This window comes from Natrix helvetica (genome assembly GCF_964273705.1).
Source record: "Natrix helvetica genome assembly, chromosome: 5".
Lineage (NCBI taxonomy): Eukaryota > Metazoa > Chordata > Lepidosauria > Squamata > Natricidae > Natrix > Natrix helvetica.
Genome location: NC_138551.1, coordinates 50662623 through 50682044, shown reverse-complemented (window position 1 = coordinate 50682044; position 19422 = coordinate 50662623). Strand labels below are relative to the sequence as shown.

The window sequence follows — 19422 nt, the reverse complement described above, 5'->3', positions numbered from 1 at the left end:
ATATCCAATCAGTATATATAAATGTCATAAGATATTTCCTATTCATCAAAAGATCAGCTGACATAAATGTCAACCTTATCAGTGCTTACTAAAGTGCAAGTAATATTGGGACTTCAACATATTTCTACCATGACATTCTCATGATCATGGATTTTTATCTTTCTGTTTTGAAATTCAAAAGACCCTACAAATAAGAGTCATATGATATTCAGGTGAGTTATTCAAAAATGGCAGCCGTAATACATTTCAAGACTAATTAAACCATTCAAAAAATCAAGACTTTATTAAGTGATATTGTAATGAACAGACAAACATTGTAACTTACAAATTGATCTTTTGGATAGTCCTCAACGTAGGATCATCATTGGGACTAGCAGTTGTTAAGTGAGATGTCACCTGATAGCTTCACTCAACAATCACAATCCCAGCAATTCCCCTTGCTGTTCTTAAATTAGAATTGTGGATCATTAAGTGGATGGGGTCCCAGATAAAGAACATAGGAATGCCTCTGTGATAGGGGGTGCCCTGGCAGGCTGCATTCATGTTGGGGTGCTGTAGTGTGGTGAGAGCAGAGGAAAGTGTGGAAAATAAGCCAGGCCAACCCTAGAAGCCTCAGCCCCAGTCTAGCCCAGCAGCACAACGAAACACATCATGCTCTGGGAAGTGCCAAAGTGCAGAAGTGCCAGGTGCAGCACAAAGCAGCCACGCTTCTCCCATAAAGGGCCAAACGCCTGGGAGGCTACACACTGGTGCGTAAAGCAGCATTCCTGAGGGAAATGCCAAATGCCCTGGCAACTATGTGCTTTGCAAGGAAATACCCTTTTCCAGCAAAACTCCCAACGGATAGTACCTGCAAGAAAGGAAGAATCCCATGGTTGCCTCTGATCATCAGCTAAGAAAAGAGCGATCGAGTGCAACAGCTGACTCTTTCGTGGCTTTGGCTTGACTTCCTGAGCACCAAGCAGATCTTCTGTGGAATCAAGAGATCACCTCTAGCAATCTATTTAGTGGTTTCCATGCAAATTGCCTAGTTGCCAGGAATTGGATAAGGAGTGGAAGATTGCAATGAAGTGAAGAGAAGCATTTTAACACACTATGGCTGAGGGACTGCCTATCTTTTTTTTCCCCCTTAGCCAGCTCCAGCCCCGCCTTGGAGTGTGGCAAAAAGGGATGTTAAAGGGCTGCCTTTAGTATTTCTTTTTCACAGCCAAAGCCCAGGCCAGTAGCCAGATTGGGTATACCTCATAAAAAGGGCATAGGTGGGTGGAGTTACAGCATGCCTGTGGGTGTAAGTGCAGAATTGCCAAGCACTACATTTTGGTCACGTGACCATGGAGTTGCTGCAGTGGCCGAAACTGGAGGTACCAGTTGTGAATCACATTTCTCAGTGTGTTTGTAATTTTATGTCTGAATGAATGGTAGTAAGCCTCGGGATACCTGTATTTGTGTTTAGCTGCAGTTGTGCAATACAGGTAGTGCTTATGACCACAACTGGTACCGTAATTTCTATATTTAAGCAAGGTTGCTATTAAGTGAGCTGTGCCTGATTTTATAACTTTTTTTTTTTTGCCACGGCTCTTAAGCGAATCACTGCAGTTGTTAAATGAATCATGCTGTTGCTAATCAAATCTAGCTTCCCCCAATTGATTTTGCTTGTTGAAAGCGGACTGGAAGGTTGCAAATGGTGATCATATGACCCTGGGATTCTGCAGCTATTGTAAATACACGCTGATTGCCAAGCCTCTGAATTTTGATCCTACCACCATACAGATGCTCTGGAGTTGAAAGTGCAAGGATCGGTTGTAAATTGCTTTTTTCAGTGCTGTTGTAACTTTCAAATGGACACAAAATGAAGGGTTGTAGATTGAGGAGTCTCTGTACTACATATAATGTATATCAATAGGAAGTATAGATATGCATTACATATGAATTTATACATCATTTCCTTCTATTTTCCCATTATGTCGAAAGATATATATGTATTGAGGTATGTATACGAAAGAGATTCTTCTTATAACTGTTTGTTATAAGAATCTGTCCACCCAAGAGACCCAAAATTGAAAAATTTAGAAGTAACTGAAGTTGTTTTTACATTTATTACAAAACAAGATTAAATCATATATGCCTAAAAAAAGTAGGCAGTTTCCCACAAGATTATCTGAATCTTCCCATAGACTTTAATTGATCTTGGGCATTTTCACTCCTCCTTAGTTTTTAATTAATAAGGCAAAATGACACTCTTGATTTCCTTTCACTAGCCTAGTTTTTGGTTTTAAAACCACTGAATTAAATATAAGCCTGTGCAATGAAATTGTTATTTAGGAGACTTATAAGCAGATACAAATGAAAGCGAGAAAATCTGAATGATTATACGTTGGCTTCCAAGAGAAATATGTGAGATATGATGTATCAGAACATTAAATAAATTTGTGGTAACAGAAATCTGTGCCATCAGTACCTGGGGAAACCTCGTGGAACAGCTGCTTCATCATGTTCCTGACATTCATGAATCATTGTGACAGTTAGTTGGGTAAGTCCATAGATTGTGGCCAAGAACATATGATTTGATTTAATTTTAAATCTGGCTTCTTGCCTTGAGTGATGTGAAAATAATGCTGACACATCTTAGATCATTCCACGGGAGCTTCTATAGTTGAGCTAGTATTCAGCACTAATAGACTTTAAGATGTCTGCTCATTTATTTGGCTATCTACCACAACTTTCAGAAAGAGGGACATTAATAAGTCTCATAGAAAATTGGTGTTATATATGATAACTGTAGCAAGATTATTACTGGTATGTGCATAAATATTTGGAACCACCTACAATGGAAGAATAACTGCTTAACATTATAAAATTTGCAGAAATGGCAAAAGTGACTTGTTTGATTAGGGAAAAGATATACATTTGTTAAGTGACTGAAAACCTTTTCTGGACTTTTTTTTCTCAACTGGAAAAAAATGAACTGGTGATTTATGGGATTGATGATTGGAAAGGATGAAATTTAGAAAGAATCATGATGCAACCTTAAAGTGGGAGGATAGATGATAGATTGCTTTGTAACTGCTGTAAAGATGACCAGAAGCCACTTCTTTATACTTTATTTTTCTTTTCTGTTTCTTTTCTTTATTTAGTTACCTTGATGTAAGGGTGGTGGTGGTGGTATACATTTTATAAAATAAATAAATCTATTCACCATTTTTCTTTGTTCTTTTTTCTTTTTCTTAAATTTGCATTGTTTTTCTATTACATAAAATTAATATCTGTCAATGAAAATAAAATTTAAAAATAGCGACATTTTATCTTTTTTTTTCGATATGGAGAAATGAAGGCTAGAATCTAATCATATATTTCTCACTGTTAAAAATCTACAAGTTATTTGTGCTGAGATTATTACACTATTAGGCTCTGATTTCAAGTGCTAGCAATCTATGGCCACGGCTTCAGCCCCCCAACTGAATGTACTTGTCCCCATTTATGAATGTACTTAGATGGCTCCCAACTGTTTACAAGACAGCAGAGGTGAGATCTTTGATTGACAAGTTAGAAATGCATTCGATCATTCCCTCTGCCAGTCTCTGGTTCATGCTGTTAAAAATGTCAGCCTCTCCAAGTTTGAATGGCAGCCTGAGGGCCTCCAAAGCTTTTTGTTTTCTGAGATGGAAACACAAATTGGATGTGTGCCTGAGTGCACCATCCTAGGCTGTAATTTCATCTTTTAGCTAAGAACCACAAGGTACATGAACAAAGCACCCTGTAAACAATAATACTGGAGAAAAAAATAAACAAGGTCGTGTTCCTTGTACGTTGATCCACCAGTGTCCTGACCTCTATCACATTGAACATCTCCTCTCTGATTGCTGCTCCCTCTGGCATTTCAATGAGAAGGAGAGGCTGACATAGGGGATTTATCAAGATTTAAAGTTGCAGTGGCATTGCACATTTCTTGTATTGGCTATGAAATATTGAGCCACCATACTTCTGACATTCAGTTTTAAACATTGGTCTTAAAATTGCATATATTTAAGTTCTTTGAGGCCTCCCTTTTTTTTCCTCATTATCAACTCCCAAATAACCTAAAATGTAGTGACGGATGATGCTGAAAAAAAAAGCATTTGATATTCATATTTACATGCATCGGTTGTGGCTAAAGCTTAGCTTTCCAATATATTAGCTATCCAGTGAAGCTGACTATGCATTTTGCTATGTAGCAGAATGAGTGAGCATATTATCTGAGGGAATATGTAGTTGAAGTGCATATGTTGTAGAGACAATAATACAAAGGGAAAAGCTTGTACCATGCAGACTCCTCAAGCTAGTTACTTTCCAATGTGTTAGAATACCTTATAATTTTTGAATGGCAGAGTCTCTGGTGAAATTCATCTTGAACAGAGGAGAGCAGTTGGAAGGGGGCTGGGGAGGCACAGGATACATCTTAGTATAGTGATTAAGGCTCCAGGCTGGAAACTGGGAGCCCTTGAGGTCTAATTCTGTCTTATGTGCAAAGTCCTGAATGATTTTGAGCTAGTCATTCTTTTATAGACTGACTTGAATGTGTGCATGTATTATTGAAGACACACACACATGATTGAGGGGAAAGTACAATTGATGAAATAACATATTAATTCCAAACAAATAAGTGTCTAATTTTTTAAAACAAAAAATAGAGCCATTTACTTCCTATTTTCTGCTTAGCTCCATGATGGCCAAATATAGATTTTCTTCCTTTCTTTGTTATAAGACAGAAAGTTATGTATAGGTATTATGACAAATAACATATGTAGGAAAAACTGGATGGGATACAGGTACTCTTAAAGTTACATTTCTGAGACTTGTGAACATCAAAGGTACATTTCTGAGGCTTGTGAACATCAGCTTAGTGCTATTGGAAAGCTGCTCAGTGCAGTAACTGAATTTTTTTTTCTGGAATTGCACATTGCACTAACTGAATTAGGGCCAGTTTTTGTATGGGTGTGGATATGCATGCTGCTTTGAAATTAGCAAATCCAGAGCTATGTGAGAAAGTTAGAAAATGGAGAGGAATAAGGAAATAGAGTATCCTTTGCTGCTACCTAATGGCAATTCTTGGTACTGTTAAACTCCTAAAGGGATATATCCTTTATTTAAGTAAAATAAAGGATATTGTAGTGAATAATTAGAGTACAGATTCTACTAAGTAAACTAGCTTTGCTTCTTATTGTCTCTTCATGCCAACTTCACAAAAATCTAGCAATAGGCTATGTTTTATCAGGTATAAAGAGTTTAAATATTCACAGATTATTTACATTTAAAAGGAGCAAATTGTTCTAATATGTGCCACATAGAAAATGCTTATTAAATCTACAAAAATAAAGGTTGACCATTACCTGAAAAATAAAGGTTGCTTTTGCTTATTTTTTAAAATATAGCTGCTAGCTCCAGCTGCTAATATTAAACAAGGGTGTATTTTAGCTCATTGGCTGTTTTACCTCTACATCAGGTTATTTAATTTTCTCAAGAGACCACATCAGAAACTGGGACTGTTCTGGGGGGCTGAACTGATAGACTGAACTTAATTCTGCTTAATATTGCTTGCTAGCTCCCAGTTGCACTCCACCACTTACCTATAAGGCTTGCATTAGGTGGCTGAGTTCAGAATCCCTCACACAATGATTTCATTAGGCTGTCCCTAATGAAAGGGAGGGACAAGCACTGCGCAGGTGCAGAAAAGTATTTTCTCTCCTTGCTCTCCCGCAGCTGCCAGCCTACTGAACGAGTGCACAGCAACTACTCAGAACTGGACCCGATTCAGCTGCTTCTGTCCCTTGTGGCATACTTATTTACATTTGATTTATAATTTGCCACTGACTTCACAAGGGCTGTAGAGGGATAGCCAAAGAGCTAGATGTTGGCTTGCAGCTGTAAAATGCCCAGATCTGCTCTACATCAATAGCTTCAAACTTCAAGTATTTGGAATTGTTAATCCAGGCTGCAAACTCTTGCAGAGCACAAACCTATTCTTTAAAAAAAACATTAAAAGAAATGTAGCTGTCATCTTAAGATTCTTCTGTGTAAAAAGGGGATAAATATTTATCAGGTGGACTGAAAAGTATTTGAGGCTAAAGTCATAGCAATAGAAGATAATGTGTGTAGCCCAGGGTTGAGCTGTGGACTCCTTTTTTTAAAAAAAAATTATTGGTTTTTTAAAACATTTATGGGGAAAGGGTACAAAGGTGCATAAAATTTTTTGGCAGCTCCTGTGCTAGTGGTGGAAGTCCCTCCAAATCTCATAATTTTTTCAATTTTGAAAACAACATTTAAAAGATAAGCATAAACAGAATTCTAACATTATATCAATCGTGTTCAATCATCTCATTCTTTGTCACTTTCTAGTATATCGACAATTACAATAATATTTCAAATACATTTATTTTTGTGATCTGAGCCTTTTTGATATTGCTCCCTCCTCCCTGTCCCCAGATGGAGCCACTGCCCCCCCTCCCCCATATCTTGTACATTGCTGCATTTTTTACCACCTCCCTTATTTTCATCCTCTAGGAGAGAAAAATGTTTTTTAGTGAAGGCTTCAGCTTCTTCCACTGTGTTAATTCTAATTCTGTTTCCCTCTCAGAAAATCAGTATTCCCTCTGGCAATAACCATCTAAACCAAACTCCTTTATTGTATAGTTTCTTTGCTAAGGAGGAATACTTCCTCCTTCTTTCTCTAATTTTTTTCGGAATTTGCTTAAGAATGGTAATTTCGTTATCTTGATATTTTAATGGTCCCTCCCTTTGGGCCCCTAGCACCTCATCCCTCGTGGTCCTCCTAAGAAATTTAACATGTACCTCCCTTGGAACGTTATGGGTTCTAGCATATGCTGAGTTAATCCTATAAACCAGATCCATGTCCCACCACAACTGTTCTTTATTTGTCTTAATATATTCTGCTAAAATTGTACTCATAATATCTTTAAGATTTTCATTCTCTGTTTCTGGTAGGTTCTGGAATCTGAGAAAAAAGGACATTCTTTCAAGTTCTATTTTTGCCATAAGGTTATCCAGGTCTAAATTTCCCTTCCGGACTGTCTTAATCTCCTTTTCCAGCCTAGCTGTCCCCTCCTCCAACACCACAATTCTCTGTTTATAGCTGTGGAATCCTTGTTTCACTACCTGGCTACATAACATCACTGATGATGTTAACTAGTTGAGTAAAGAACATCTCCAAGCAAACAACCAAGCTCAGACATCACTGGATATCACATCTGGCTATCTAGAGATGTAGTCTGAGGACAACTGTAAATATGATCCACATCCTAAATTAATATGATTCACAATGCGAAGTTAGGTTGGGTAGGAAAGGGACCAAAAAAAAAAAAAGGTGAAAATATTATTCCTAAAGGCAAGAATGTATGAGAAGAGTGACTGTTCAGTCAATACCCAATTAAAAAGACAACTATTTGCTTTGAGTATGGTCACACATAAATTGTTCATGCATAGATAAGGCACAGGAAAGGAATATATTGTATAATCTGCTAATTTGATTGTTTATTATTAAAGATTAAGAAAACTACTGAAAGGTGCAAGAATGATGAGATGTTCAGATGGTATTAGAATTAGATCTTGGGAGAAAATGAACATCGAAAAAAAAAAGCAAAAATAAAAGGAGAGAGAAAATAGAATGATTCCAGGAAGAAGAAAGGAATATTTTTAAAAATAGAAAATTCATCTCTCAACAAAATGAATCGGAATGAATGGGATATAAGAAAAGATGTGGAAGCTGCTTGAAATAGAAAAAAGAATCATGCTGCAGTAGAGTGTAGAGTTAATAGTTAGCGTGAAATTTAATGTTTGGTAAAATAATGAAGAAAAAGAGGCTGTGGATGAAGAAAAAGTGCTTATAAGAGAACGATAGCTGAAAAAAATGAGTGCAAGAAAAACAATTGCAAGCAAGAACTCTGAGACAGGCAGCTTTAGTGTTGCCAATGAGGATGAGAGAGGCATTTAAATCTCATTTGGAGAAGTAACTGCAAAGAAATATAGTCAAAGAAAAGAAAGGATGATTAAAATCAAGAACACAAAGAAAAAACTGCAGAGCAATCTTGAAGGAAATAAACAATCATTTTAGAAATGGCGAAGACGATTAAATAAGGAACTTCCAGCAAAGTAAATTGAATGAAATGTAGTGAAATGATTTTTAATGACACTAAATGCAATGTTGGAAGGAAAGATTTGTGTGGGATTCAAAATAATGTATTGATGAGTGAAATTGAAATTCATATGTTAAGTGTTACTATCCAAAGAAAAATGATGAAAATGAAATAATAAAAAGATGTGAGAATAGCAACTGTGTTATTAGCTTAACAACTGCAGTGATTCACGTAACAACTGTGGCAAGAAAGGTTGTAAAATGGGGCCAAACTCACTTAACAAATGTCTCACTTAACAGCAGAAACTTTGGGCTCAGTGGTGATTGTAAGTTGAGGACTATATCATGGAATGTTTTCTTATGAGGAACATTACGTAAGTGTATTAAAACTCAGGATAATTGTATTTGACAGGGAAAATTGAGTGATTCCAAGTTATACATGAATATCAAAAACTAGAACAAGGAATGTATGTAATTTTGTAGACTACTAATTATGGAGAAAAGGAATGTGAATTTATAGCTGTGTAAGCACTTTAGAAAAGTGAGGAACAGTATTTGTTGCTAATATTGCATGTTGAAAGAAATAAAAAGGACTTTGCATAGACGCATGCTTTTTTGATACATGGTATTTAAAGAAGGATATGTTTGGAAAACAAACAAAACTTGTTGTACTGGGACTTGGTTATGTAAGAAATCCTTGTGGTAAAATAATACCATATAATACAAAGAATTAATAGGTACAAAATTAATTGAATGAAAGATAACCATTATAAAAGATGTGCATTGAGTTACTTGGCCATGTAGAAAAAAATGAGTAAATATAAAACCTTAAAACAAATATATGGAGCAAGAATGAATGGAGTGAGAGAATGATGATTTGCAAGATTAAATGTAGATGGAGAGAGAATATTATATTTATTGATGCAGATTAGATAGTTAGTTTTTCTTTTGTCTTTTGCCATTAATACCTCTTACTTCTTTGTGTTCCTGTTCCAGTTTACTTCAAAAAGAAGTAGAATGATGGATAGTTATGAATTATTCTAAAGCACATATTAACAGTGCAGCCTTTGCAAGGAGGTGCAAGGTTGATGTATCTTTATCACCCCGATGAGACTTGACCCTGTCTTTATTAACTTGGGTGAAAATATTTAAGTTGGCAACTTCTAAATATGCATATCTGAACGTGTTTAGATAATAGTTGCCACATTTCACTGGTAAGAGAAATACTGAGAGATTTCTTAGGATGATATTTTAAGGAAAGTTTAACTATTGAGGTTCTTAGAATATTGCACTTGTAGATCTAGGTTTGGGGAGAATAATGGAACTATTAAGAGAACTGCAATTTTCTTTTCTAATTTAATTGCAATACATTACCATTTCCAAATATTGCTTAATTTTATATGGTTCGTTTATATGACTCAGCCAGATATTCAAACTGGATTTGGCATTTTTATTCACTTATTGAGTCCTTCTCAAGAACCAGAGATAGACAGATATGGCTGTTTGATGGTGTTAGAAGTATCATTGCAGGTTGTAAGCTGTTCCGAGTAAAGCTGCCTTTTGCAATTGACTGATGGTGAATTTGTCAATGCTAAAAATGTTCAAGTGGTGCTCCAGTTATTTTGGAAGTCCACCCAAGACACATATGACTATTGGTACTACCTTTGCTTTTTTGCCACTGTTGTTTTATTTCTATTTGCAGGTATTTGTATTTTTGTTATCTTCTTCAGTTCTTTCTCTTTTATTCTGCTGTCTTCAGGTACTCCCAAGTCCATTATCCAAACCTTTTTGTCTTTATTATTGACAGTTGTTAAATCTGGGGTGTTATGTGGCAAGTACCTGTTTGAAGTCTAAATGCCTAGAGCACTTTAGTTTCTTCAGTTCTTATTACTTTCTCTATTTTATGGTCTTATAAAATCTTGCTTATAGGCAAATTAATTTTCTTGCAGATCTTCCAATGCACCACTGTTGCATTATTGCATTGTCATGCTGTCATTTGTAGTCAGTCTGTGTGATCTTGCAGCAGCTAACCAGGTGATCTGTTTCTTCAGCTTCTTTGCCTAAGTGGCACTTGTTGTCTTTTGCTGTCTTCTCAATTTTGGCTTTGTGTTCATTTGTTCTTAAGACTTGGGCTTGTGCAGTCAGAATTAACCCCTATGTCTTGTTCTTCAACTTTCCACTCTTAGTCATTACCAGATCTTGTTGTTATCGGCTTTGCCAGTTTTTCTCCAGTGTTGGTTGCAGGAGGGGCCAGGAATGGGATTATTATGTCCTTATCTGCCCATAGACTGAGTCATAATTTTAGCCACGCCTCTCTGACTACTCCTCCTTAGCTCCAGTTTCGACACAGTCTGGCCCAAGAGAGGACATTTTTTCTCTTTGGCTCAGCTCCATTCTTATCCTTATTCCTGGACCCTCCTTAAACCTTCACAGTTGATAGAGCACTGAATTGGAGTTGGTTAGTGGTGGCTGTCCATCGAAGCCAACGCCAGCCCAGGAGCGCCATTGGCGCAGCTTCCCTAAGCTATCTGCAACCGAAACCACATGGAAGGGGCAAAATGGGGCTCGTGCATCGGCAGCCCAGCTGGGATTCCCTTGGCCTGAGGGAACTCCCCAGGTGCTTCCACAGCCACAGAAGAGCTAGCTTTTAGCTTTTGAGTTTTGGGGGGGAGTGTTTTTGCACACAAATCACAGCTGTGCGTTAACCGGCAGCCATTTTGTTGGGTACAGCCAGTCATAGGCACGAGGAAGATCAATGCAGAGGGACCCGACTCTGTCCTTGCTGGCTGGAGAGAGCAGAGGAGACCGGAAATAGCGTGGCTCATGTTCCAGCTTCGAGATATCGCTTCAACTGCGCCAAAAGGTTAGAGATGGTAGAATTACAACAGGAGTGAGTGTAACAGGCCCTGAAAATGAGAGACACCACACCCATTGGGGAGGGAGACCTATCTACCGCCCCACGGGCACTCAGGCAGAGGGGCTCCAGCAAGTCCCTCTTCCGCCCATAATGGACCGCACCCAGGCCTCCATCTATTTATTTACCATCCATCTTCCAACCGATCACCTGGCCAACATAAGATCTTCCCACCTAGTTGTGATCGTGGACATTTCTTTCCTCCCATTAGATCCTGGCTTATTGATTTTAACATCAACAGCACCCTGACTTTGTCATAGCTTTTTACCATTACGTATTCGAGGTCGGACTTGCTCCAGCTGCGGGAATCCCCCCTCTCGCAGGCATGGCCCTTTGCCCCCTCCGGGGCCCACCTTGATGACGGGTTTGTGAACCCAGAGAGGTGGAGGAAGCGCAAACTTAGGGGGTTTTTAATGAAATGTTTTCTATCCTTTTTAGGGGGCTCCAGGGTGGGGGGGCGGGGGCGGGTGGGTCAGATCAGGAGCGATGTGAGAGCTGGGCCTCCAGGTGTGGTCGTGAGCAGAAGGAGCGGAAGGGAGGAGGAGGGGGAGGATATCATTCCTATACAGGGCTCTTTAATTCCAACGGTCGCAGGGAGGGGCAGATACGAGGACAGATTAAGAAATTATAGTCGGTTGGGAGACCGTGGTTGCTGGTTACACCCGGTCGCTTGTACCAATCCCCGCGGTCTAGGTGGTCAAGAGTTACAGACCCAGGGCCTGAGGCTGTTGTTATGCAATGCGAGGTCCGTTGTTAACAAGGCCCCCCTCATTCACGATCTAATTTTAGAGGGGGAGCCGGACCTCGCGGGAATAACGGAGACCTGGTTGGGCCACGAGGGAGGTCTTCCCCTCGTGGAAATGTGCCCACCAGGCTACCGAGCATTTCATCAGCCCCGGGCCCAGGGAAGGGGCGGTGGGGTGGCAGTAATTATTCGGGAGGACTTAGAGCCGAGGGAGTCTACTGCGCCACAGACGTCCGGATGTGAATCCCTTGTTGTGAAATGGGGCCCTGGGAGACAGTTGGGCCTGCTGATAGTATACCTGGCTCCTCGCTATACATCAGCGGCCCTGCCTGAACTCCTCGAGCTGATCGCATCGGTGGCGGTTGAGACCCCCAAACTTTTAGTGATGGGGGATTTTAACCTGCCATCGATGGGAGAAGCATCAGAGGGGGTTCGGGAGTTCATGGCTTCCATGACAGCCATGGACCTGACTCAAATGATTCAGGGCCTGACACACGAGGGAGGACACACTCTGGACCTCGTTTTTGTCTCTGGCCAGTGGTTGAGTGATCTGGGAGGAGGGGACTTAACCATCACTCCCCTGTCATGGTCAGATCACTCACTCCTTCGTCTTGACTTCCCTGGTGCTACCTCCCGCTGCGGGGAGGCGGAACCGGAAAGCACTAGATGGTTCCGCCCCAGGCGCCTGATGGAACCAGATAGGTTCCAGACGGAGCTTGGGCCACCTCCTGTAACCTTGACCCGCCCCCGGGTAGAGGACCTGGTGGTCACGTGGAATAATGCGACTTCCGGGGCCTTGAACCGGGTGGTGCCTTTGCGGCCTCTCCGGCGGCAACGATCCACCCTGGCCCCTTGGTTTACCGAGGAGCTGAGGGTGATGAAATGCCGCAAGAGACGTCTAGAGAGTCGTTGGAGATCCTCTCGTTCCGAACTTGATCGAACACAGGCACGAGCCCATTTAAGGACGTACCTTGTGGCATTGAGAGTGGCCAAATGCCAATATTGTGCCACTCTCATTGCATCCGCAGAGAACCGCCCTGCCGCCCTGTTTCGGGTGTCCCGCTCCCTCTTGTTTCAGAGGCCGCGGGAGGCCCCTCTACAGGGCAGAGCAGAGGAATTTGGGAAATATCTGCAGGATAAAATCGCTCAAATTCGGAAGGATTGGGTCCCTGTTAGTGGTCCAAAGGAGACGTCCGTGGCGAGTCTTGAGGAATCGACCTGGGAGGAGTTTGACTTGGTTGCCATCGAGGATTTGGACAGAATGCGTGGACGACTGCGACCCACCACATGTTTATTGGACCCGTGCCCCTCCTGGCTTGTACTGGCATCCTGGGAGGTTACACGAGACTGGCTCCTGGACCTAGTGAACGCCTTGCTGAGCGAGGGGTCTCTCCTGGCCGCCTTGAAAGAGGCGGTGGTGAGACCCTTGCTCAAGAAGCCTTCCCTGGATCCTTTGGAGCTGGCCAATTATCGTCCTGTCTCCAACCTTCCCTTTTTGGCGAAGGTTGTAGAGAGTGTGGTGGCCTACCAGTTTCCACGGCATCTGGAGGAAAATGATTATCTAGACCCGCGCCAGTCCGGCTTCCGCCCCGGTCACAGCACGGAGACGGCCTTGGTCGCGTTGGTGGATGATCTCTGGAGGGCCAGAGATAGAGGTTGTTCCTCTATCCTGGTCCTATTAGACCTCTCGGCGGCTTTTGATACCATCGACCATGGTATCCTGCTGCGCCGGCTGGAGGGGTTGGGGGTCCGGGGCACCGTTTTGCGGTGGTTCGGCTCCTACCTTTCTGGCTGGACGCAGCGTGTGTTGGCAGGGGAGGAGAGGTCGACCCTACGGCCCCTTACTTGTGGGGTGCCACAGGGGTCGGTCCTCTCGCCACTCCTGTTCAACACATATATGAAGCCGCTGGGTGAGATCATCTGTGGTTTCGGGGTGGGATACCATCTGTACGCTGATGATACTCAGCTGTACTTTTCCACCCCGAACCACCCCAACGAGGCCATCGAAGTGATGTCCCGGTGTGTGGAAGCCGTACGGATCTGGATGGATGACAACCGACTCAAACTCAACCCCTCCAAGACGGAGTGGCTGTGGGTACCGGCTCCCCGGTTCAGCCAATTAATTCCATCATTGGCCATCGGGGGCATTCAACTTGCCCCCGTGGAGCGGGCGCGCAATTTGGGCGTCCTCCTGGATGCCCGGCTGTCCATGGATGACCATGTGACAGCCGTGGCAAGGGGGGCGTTCCACCAGGTTCGCCTGGTGCGCCAATTGCGCCCCCTACTGGACCGGGACGCCTTACGCACAGTCACTCATGCGCTGGTGACGTCTCGCTTGGACTACTGTAACGCTCTCTACATGGGGCTTCCCTTGAAATGCACCCGGAGGCTACAGTTGGTCCAGAACGCAGCCGCGCGGGTAATTATGGGGAGTACTAGGTACTCCCATGTGACACCATTCCTGCGCGAGCTGCACTGGCTTCCTGTGGTCTATCGGGTGCGTTTCAAGGTTTTGATAACAATCTTTAAAGCGCTCCATGGCTTAGGACCTAGTTACTTGCGGGATCGTATTCTGCCCCATACATCCCTGCGACCAATCCGCTCGCACAGAGAGGGCCTCCTCCAGGTGCCGTCCACCAGACAGTGTCGAGGGGCGGCGCCTAGGAGTAGAGCCTTCTCTGTGGCGGGCCCAGCCCTGTGGAATGACCTCCCCCCGGATATTAGGAATACCTCTGACCTCCGCTCCTTTCGTGTAAAGCTCAAGACCCACCTTTTTCAAGTTGCTGGCCTGGCTCAACTTTGATCCTACTATATCGCTCCTGACGGGTTTTTTATTTGGGGTATTTTAATTGCATTCAATTTATTTAGGGTTTTTTAAACATTGTGTTTTTACTTGTTTTTATCTATCAGTTCACCTCCTCCTTGTATATGTCGTATATATGTCTTGGTATATGTTTTGTTATATGTATGTCGATATATTTATTTCCTATGTTTTGTTGTACGCCGCCCCGAGTCCTTCGGGAGAGGGTGCGGCTAAGAAATAAATATTTATTATTATTATTATTAAGTCTTCCAGTACAAGACAGCAGAGGAAGGCCTCTACCAGCCACCCTTCCAGGGCCACTGGGAGGGATGAAAGGAGGAGACAGAGGCTCTAGACAAGCAAGTGGCCAGCGGAACAGTGACAAGAGAGGCAGGGGCTGGGTCTAGTTCTTCTCAGGCCATAATTCAGCCTGCCTGCCCAGACATTACAGAGCCTGCCTCACCCCATGATTCCCTGGACCAACTCAGGAAATTCCTGAGGATCCTTTTGATTGTACTGCTCCTGTAGCCTCGAACCAAGACCAGATTAGGCCTAGACTGCCCCCCCAGACCACTCTTATGCCTACAGCAGTGGATTTAGTCCTACAGATCATCCTATGCCTGAGGTCCCTGAATATCTTCAATTCATTATCTCCCAGGCCATTGCACGTGGCATTGCATCTGGCCTCCAGCAGAGGAACCCAGCTGTGCCATTAAATCAGGCTTTGCAGGTGGTTCCAAGACACCCCCGGTTCAGGCAGAGACATCTGAGCATCACAGAACCAGGCCCCTTTCTCTTTCCCTCATGAGCGAGGGATCTACCTGGGGATAGGAGGACCAGAGAAATATTGACCTATCACATGACGAAGGTCTGACTCCAGATCCTCCATCCTTCATGGGTTTTTTTCCAATGGCCTTGTTCAGATACTTGCTCCACAAGGCCATAACTACGACTAAATTGGGATCGGCAATCCACGAGCACTCAGGGCCCAGATGGTGGACCATAGCCAAGCCCTGGAGAATTCCCCAAGAGAAGATCTCCCTGTGCCAAGGGGTCCTGGTCCATCCAGAGCCCCAGTGGCTCCAGTTGATCGTCTGGCACTTGAGAGGGATCTCCTGAGGGATGCTAACCATTCCTCCAGAGTAATCAGGATGATAGAAGCATCCAGACGGCCTTCCATGACAAGGATCTACAACGCCACATGGACCGCCTTTGTTAAATGGTGCCCAGTAGCTCACATAGTCCCAATGGGAACCTCTGTCCTGCAAATTCTAGAATTCCTGCAGGATGGCCTAGACAAAGGTCTCTCTCACAACACTATCTGGAGGCAGGTTGCAACACTGTCAACTGTCCTGGCCAGGGATGGAAGACTGAACCTGGCTCAGTTCCCTGTTATTAACAGATTCATCAAGGGGGCGTCCAATCTTAGAACACCAGTAATCCATAGATTCCCCACCTGGGATTTGACCATGGTTCTACAGTCTCTCACTAAGGAGCCTTTCGAACCTCTGAGAGCAGTTAGCCTCCAGTTCCTAATGTTTACGGTTGTGTTCTTAGTAGCTATAACATCAGCTAGACACATCTCAGAGCTGGGGGCTCTTATCGGTCAGATCGGACCTTTGTATCTTCCACTCGAATACGATGGTGCTCTGGCTATACTCTTCCTTTATTGCAAAGGTCAATTCTCCTTTTCACAAAGTTCAGGAGATCATACTTCCTGACTTTTGCCAGGATCCTTCTCATGACAGAGAAAGAATGTGGCATAGACTAGCTGTTTGGAGGGCCCTCCGTATCTATATAACTGCTTCCCTCAGGAGAACGGAGGCTCTCTTTGTCTCCTTCCAAGCCTGTACCTTGGGAGCTAGAGTCACCCCTTCCACCATAGGCTGTTGGCTCAGGGCATCTATTGCGCAAGCCTATGAGGCTCAGGGTCTGTCAGCGCTGGGGGGCATTACGGGTCACTCCACCAGGAGTGCTGTGGTGTGGGCCATAAAAGCTCCCATTCAGGACATTTGCAGGGCTGCTACGTGGGCTTCACCATTGCCCTTCATAAGATACTATAGGCTGGACGCGTTTGCATCCGCTGAGGCATCCTTCGGACGAAGGGTACGTCAAAGAGTGCACACTACATCGGGAACTCCAGACCAGTCAGTTCCTCATCCTTGGAACATAGGCTTTCGCAGATCCCATTCTTGAAACTTCCTGCAACCGACACTGGAGAAGAAATGTTGGTCTTACCTGAGACGTTGCTTCTCAGTCAGTTGCAGGACGGTCCAGACACGCCCAGGGTCCATCTTTAGGACCAATGGGGGGGGTTTAATTTTTTCCCCAATCAGATCATTTCAACATGGCTGCATCCTTGTTGAAACAAGTCAAGGAGTAGTAGTCAGAGAGTCATGGCTAAAATTGTAACTCAGTCTCTGGGCAGATTAGGACATGATAATCCCATTCCTGGACCCTCCTGCAACCCATTGAGAAGCAACGTCTCAGGTAGGACCAATGTTTCTTTCCCCCATTGGTTATAAACACTTTGTCTTGCCAAGTCTCTTTTCTATTCTTCCTTTGGTCTTTCTTCTAGACCACTTTGGTCTTTCTGGTACTCACTAGGTCTTCATGGTATACTAGCTTCTGTGCATGTTCTTCACTGTTCTTCAGATATTCTTCCAATGACCCTTTTTCCCCCTTCACCAACTGTATGGTGTGTTTGCAACATTCCACACCCATCAATTTTCATTGGTAAATAGAGTCTGTCAACACCATTGCATGGGTAAAGGGCATGATTCATTATCATTATTTTTCTGGTCTTCCTATATCCAGGCATTTTTTAGTTCTGCTTGAGTCCGTTCCACTATTCCAGCTCTGTATCTGATGACTGGAATTGCTCAGGTGTTAACTGCCTTGGTGGTATTTCCTCCATTGAATGTGGAATTTAAGTACTTCTACACTCACGATATATTCACTTCTAACCTCCTTCTTGATTTCAGTGTTTGATGTTGCCAGCTTGAAGGATGTCCAGATATTTGTAGTGATTCAGAAGTGTATTAACAGTTACCTTTTCCAGATTGGGATGGTGCTGTGCTTTTTAGAAAAGAAGATAGTCAAACCTTTGTTGATCATTAGGCTGAAATGGAAATTTAGTATGCTGTTTCATAAAGCAATTGAAAAAAAGATGAAGAGATATTTAAAACATTTACTCTTAGAGAATGCATTCAAAATATCAGGAATTGATGGACAGTGCATAAATCAAAAACCTGGAGTACCTTAGTGCTTCATCATTTAACCAAAGAGAGGAATTGGAAGATCATTCATTAATTTTTAGAAAGCATTATTTTTTTACTGCCCCCTGCTGATTGGAAACAGAAGTCTCTTTTTTGTAGCAAGGCCAACTTGCCTTAATGCCTGCAGGGGAGTGTTAAGTTATAGGCAGTAAAGAATCCATTTTATATACTGTGCAAAAAGCTTTTTAAAACAATCTATTTCTGAACCTAAATTGTCCTGGGACTAGCTCTTGACATAAAAATTCATAGAAACCTCTTTTCCCCCCCCTCCCGTTTTCCTTGTGTATGGTTACTCTTTGCTTTAGTGATGTAACGTTAGAATTCACATTGGCCAGGTTGTTCTGTAAATTAAACACTGACAGCTCCCCTCAGGGGAACAGCCAATGTATTTATGATGATGTGCTGATTACACAAAATACACTGCAAGCAGAAAACAGCTGCAGAGAACAAACCTCTTAAAAGAATACAATTACAAATCGTACCCTTAGTATTTCTAGCGGTGAGGGTAAAATACAGCATGTTAATATAAGGGGACTTTTTGTTTTGTTTTTAAGATGGCTTGTGAAAGATGGGAGATCTGAAAGGAGAAACCTTTAAAGTACAGCTGGATTTGCATGTGGTCCTTTGGAGCTTATATGTGTAACTTATGTACAGTAATGTATACTTTTCTTTGTGTTTTCTTTATAATTTTTTTTCTCCTTTAGATTTACAACTAATTTATGGCAGTTCCATTCGAATCAGTTACTTGGTTCTTCATTGTCAGCTTGGTTTTTTATTTAATGTGACAACATATGTGTAGATCTTACAGATATTTTATGTTATATACTGCGTGTGATAGTATCTTCACTGCTTTTTTTTAGTTAACTGAGCCAATTATCAGATTTTGTATGCATGTGACAGCTAAAGAGACTAGTTGAATCTACTCTAGCAAAAGCTGCTATTATTTCTAAGATTTTTCTTTTCTTAGCATGAAAATTAATTTTTAAACTAGACTTCACGTAATGAAAACTCCATCCCAAATGAGGTTTCTGTGGGAAACAGGGATGGTGAAAGCAGATATGCCTGAAATGTATGTGACCTATGTTATTCAGGGGTTGCTTAGCTGAATTTAAAGTGACTGTAAAATTTCTGGCAATGTTAATGTAAAGAACCTTTGGGGGGGCAGGGAGAAGAAATAATGCAGTAATAAACTGGTGCATGTAAGATGTATAATGACAGTTCATTCATATACACACAATCATAATATAAACTATAAATGAAAATAAAGATAGCAAAGTAATTGGGAAAGAAAAGTAAAGAAGAAGTGTAGGATAAAGGGAAAAGGAAAAAAAAACATTGACATCCAACTTTTTTCAGTGCAGTAGAATATGACGTAAAATTACAGCCTCGTTTTTTTCTCTTTGATATGTTTAATAAATACTAGCCATTTCTATAACAACCCTGTTTGTCCCCCCAACCATCATAGCCCCAGCCTAACTATTCTTTTATGTAGGTGTTCCCAAATTGTATGAGAACGAGGAGTCAGCAAGCATATCTGTTGATATGGGAAGTCAAGAA

At 42.1% G+C, this 19422-nt stretch overlaps 1 protein-coding gene across 1 annotated transcript in view; it reads left to right on the top strand.

Moving 5' to 3' along the window:
• Window positions 1-18446, top strand: part of LOC309393726 (F-box/WD repeat-containing protein 1A-like) — a gene marked incomplete at its 3' end in the record, with an annotated part of 55440 nt that extends 36994 nt beyond the window's left edge. Inside the window, exon 4 of the mRNA XM_081956221.1 lies at window positions 18420-18446. Coding sequence (XP_081812347.1) covers window positions 18420-18446 — 27 coding nt within the window. The remainder of the gene's footprint in view (window positions 1-18419) is intronic.
• Window positions 18447-19422: the final 976 nt, after the last annotated feature.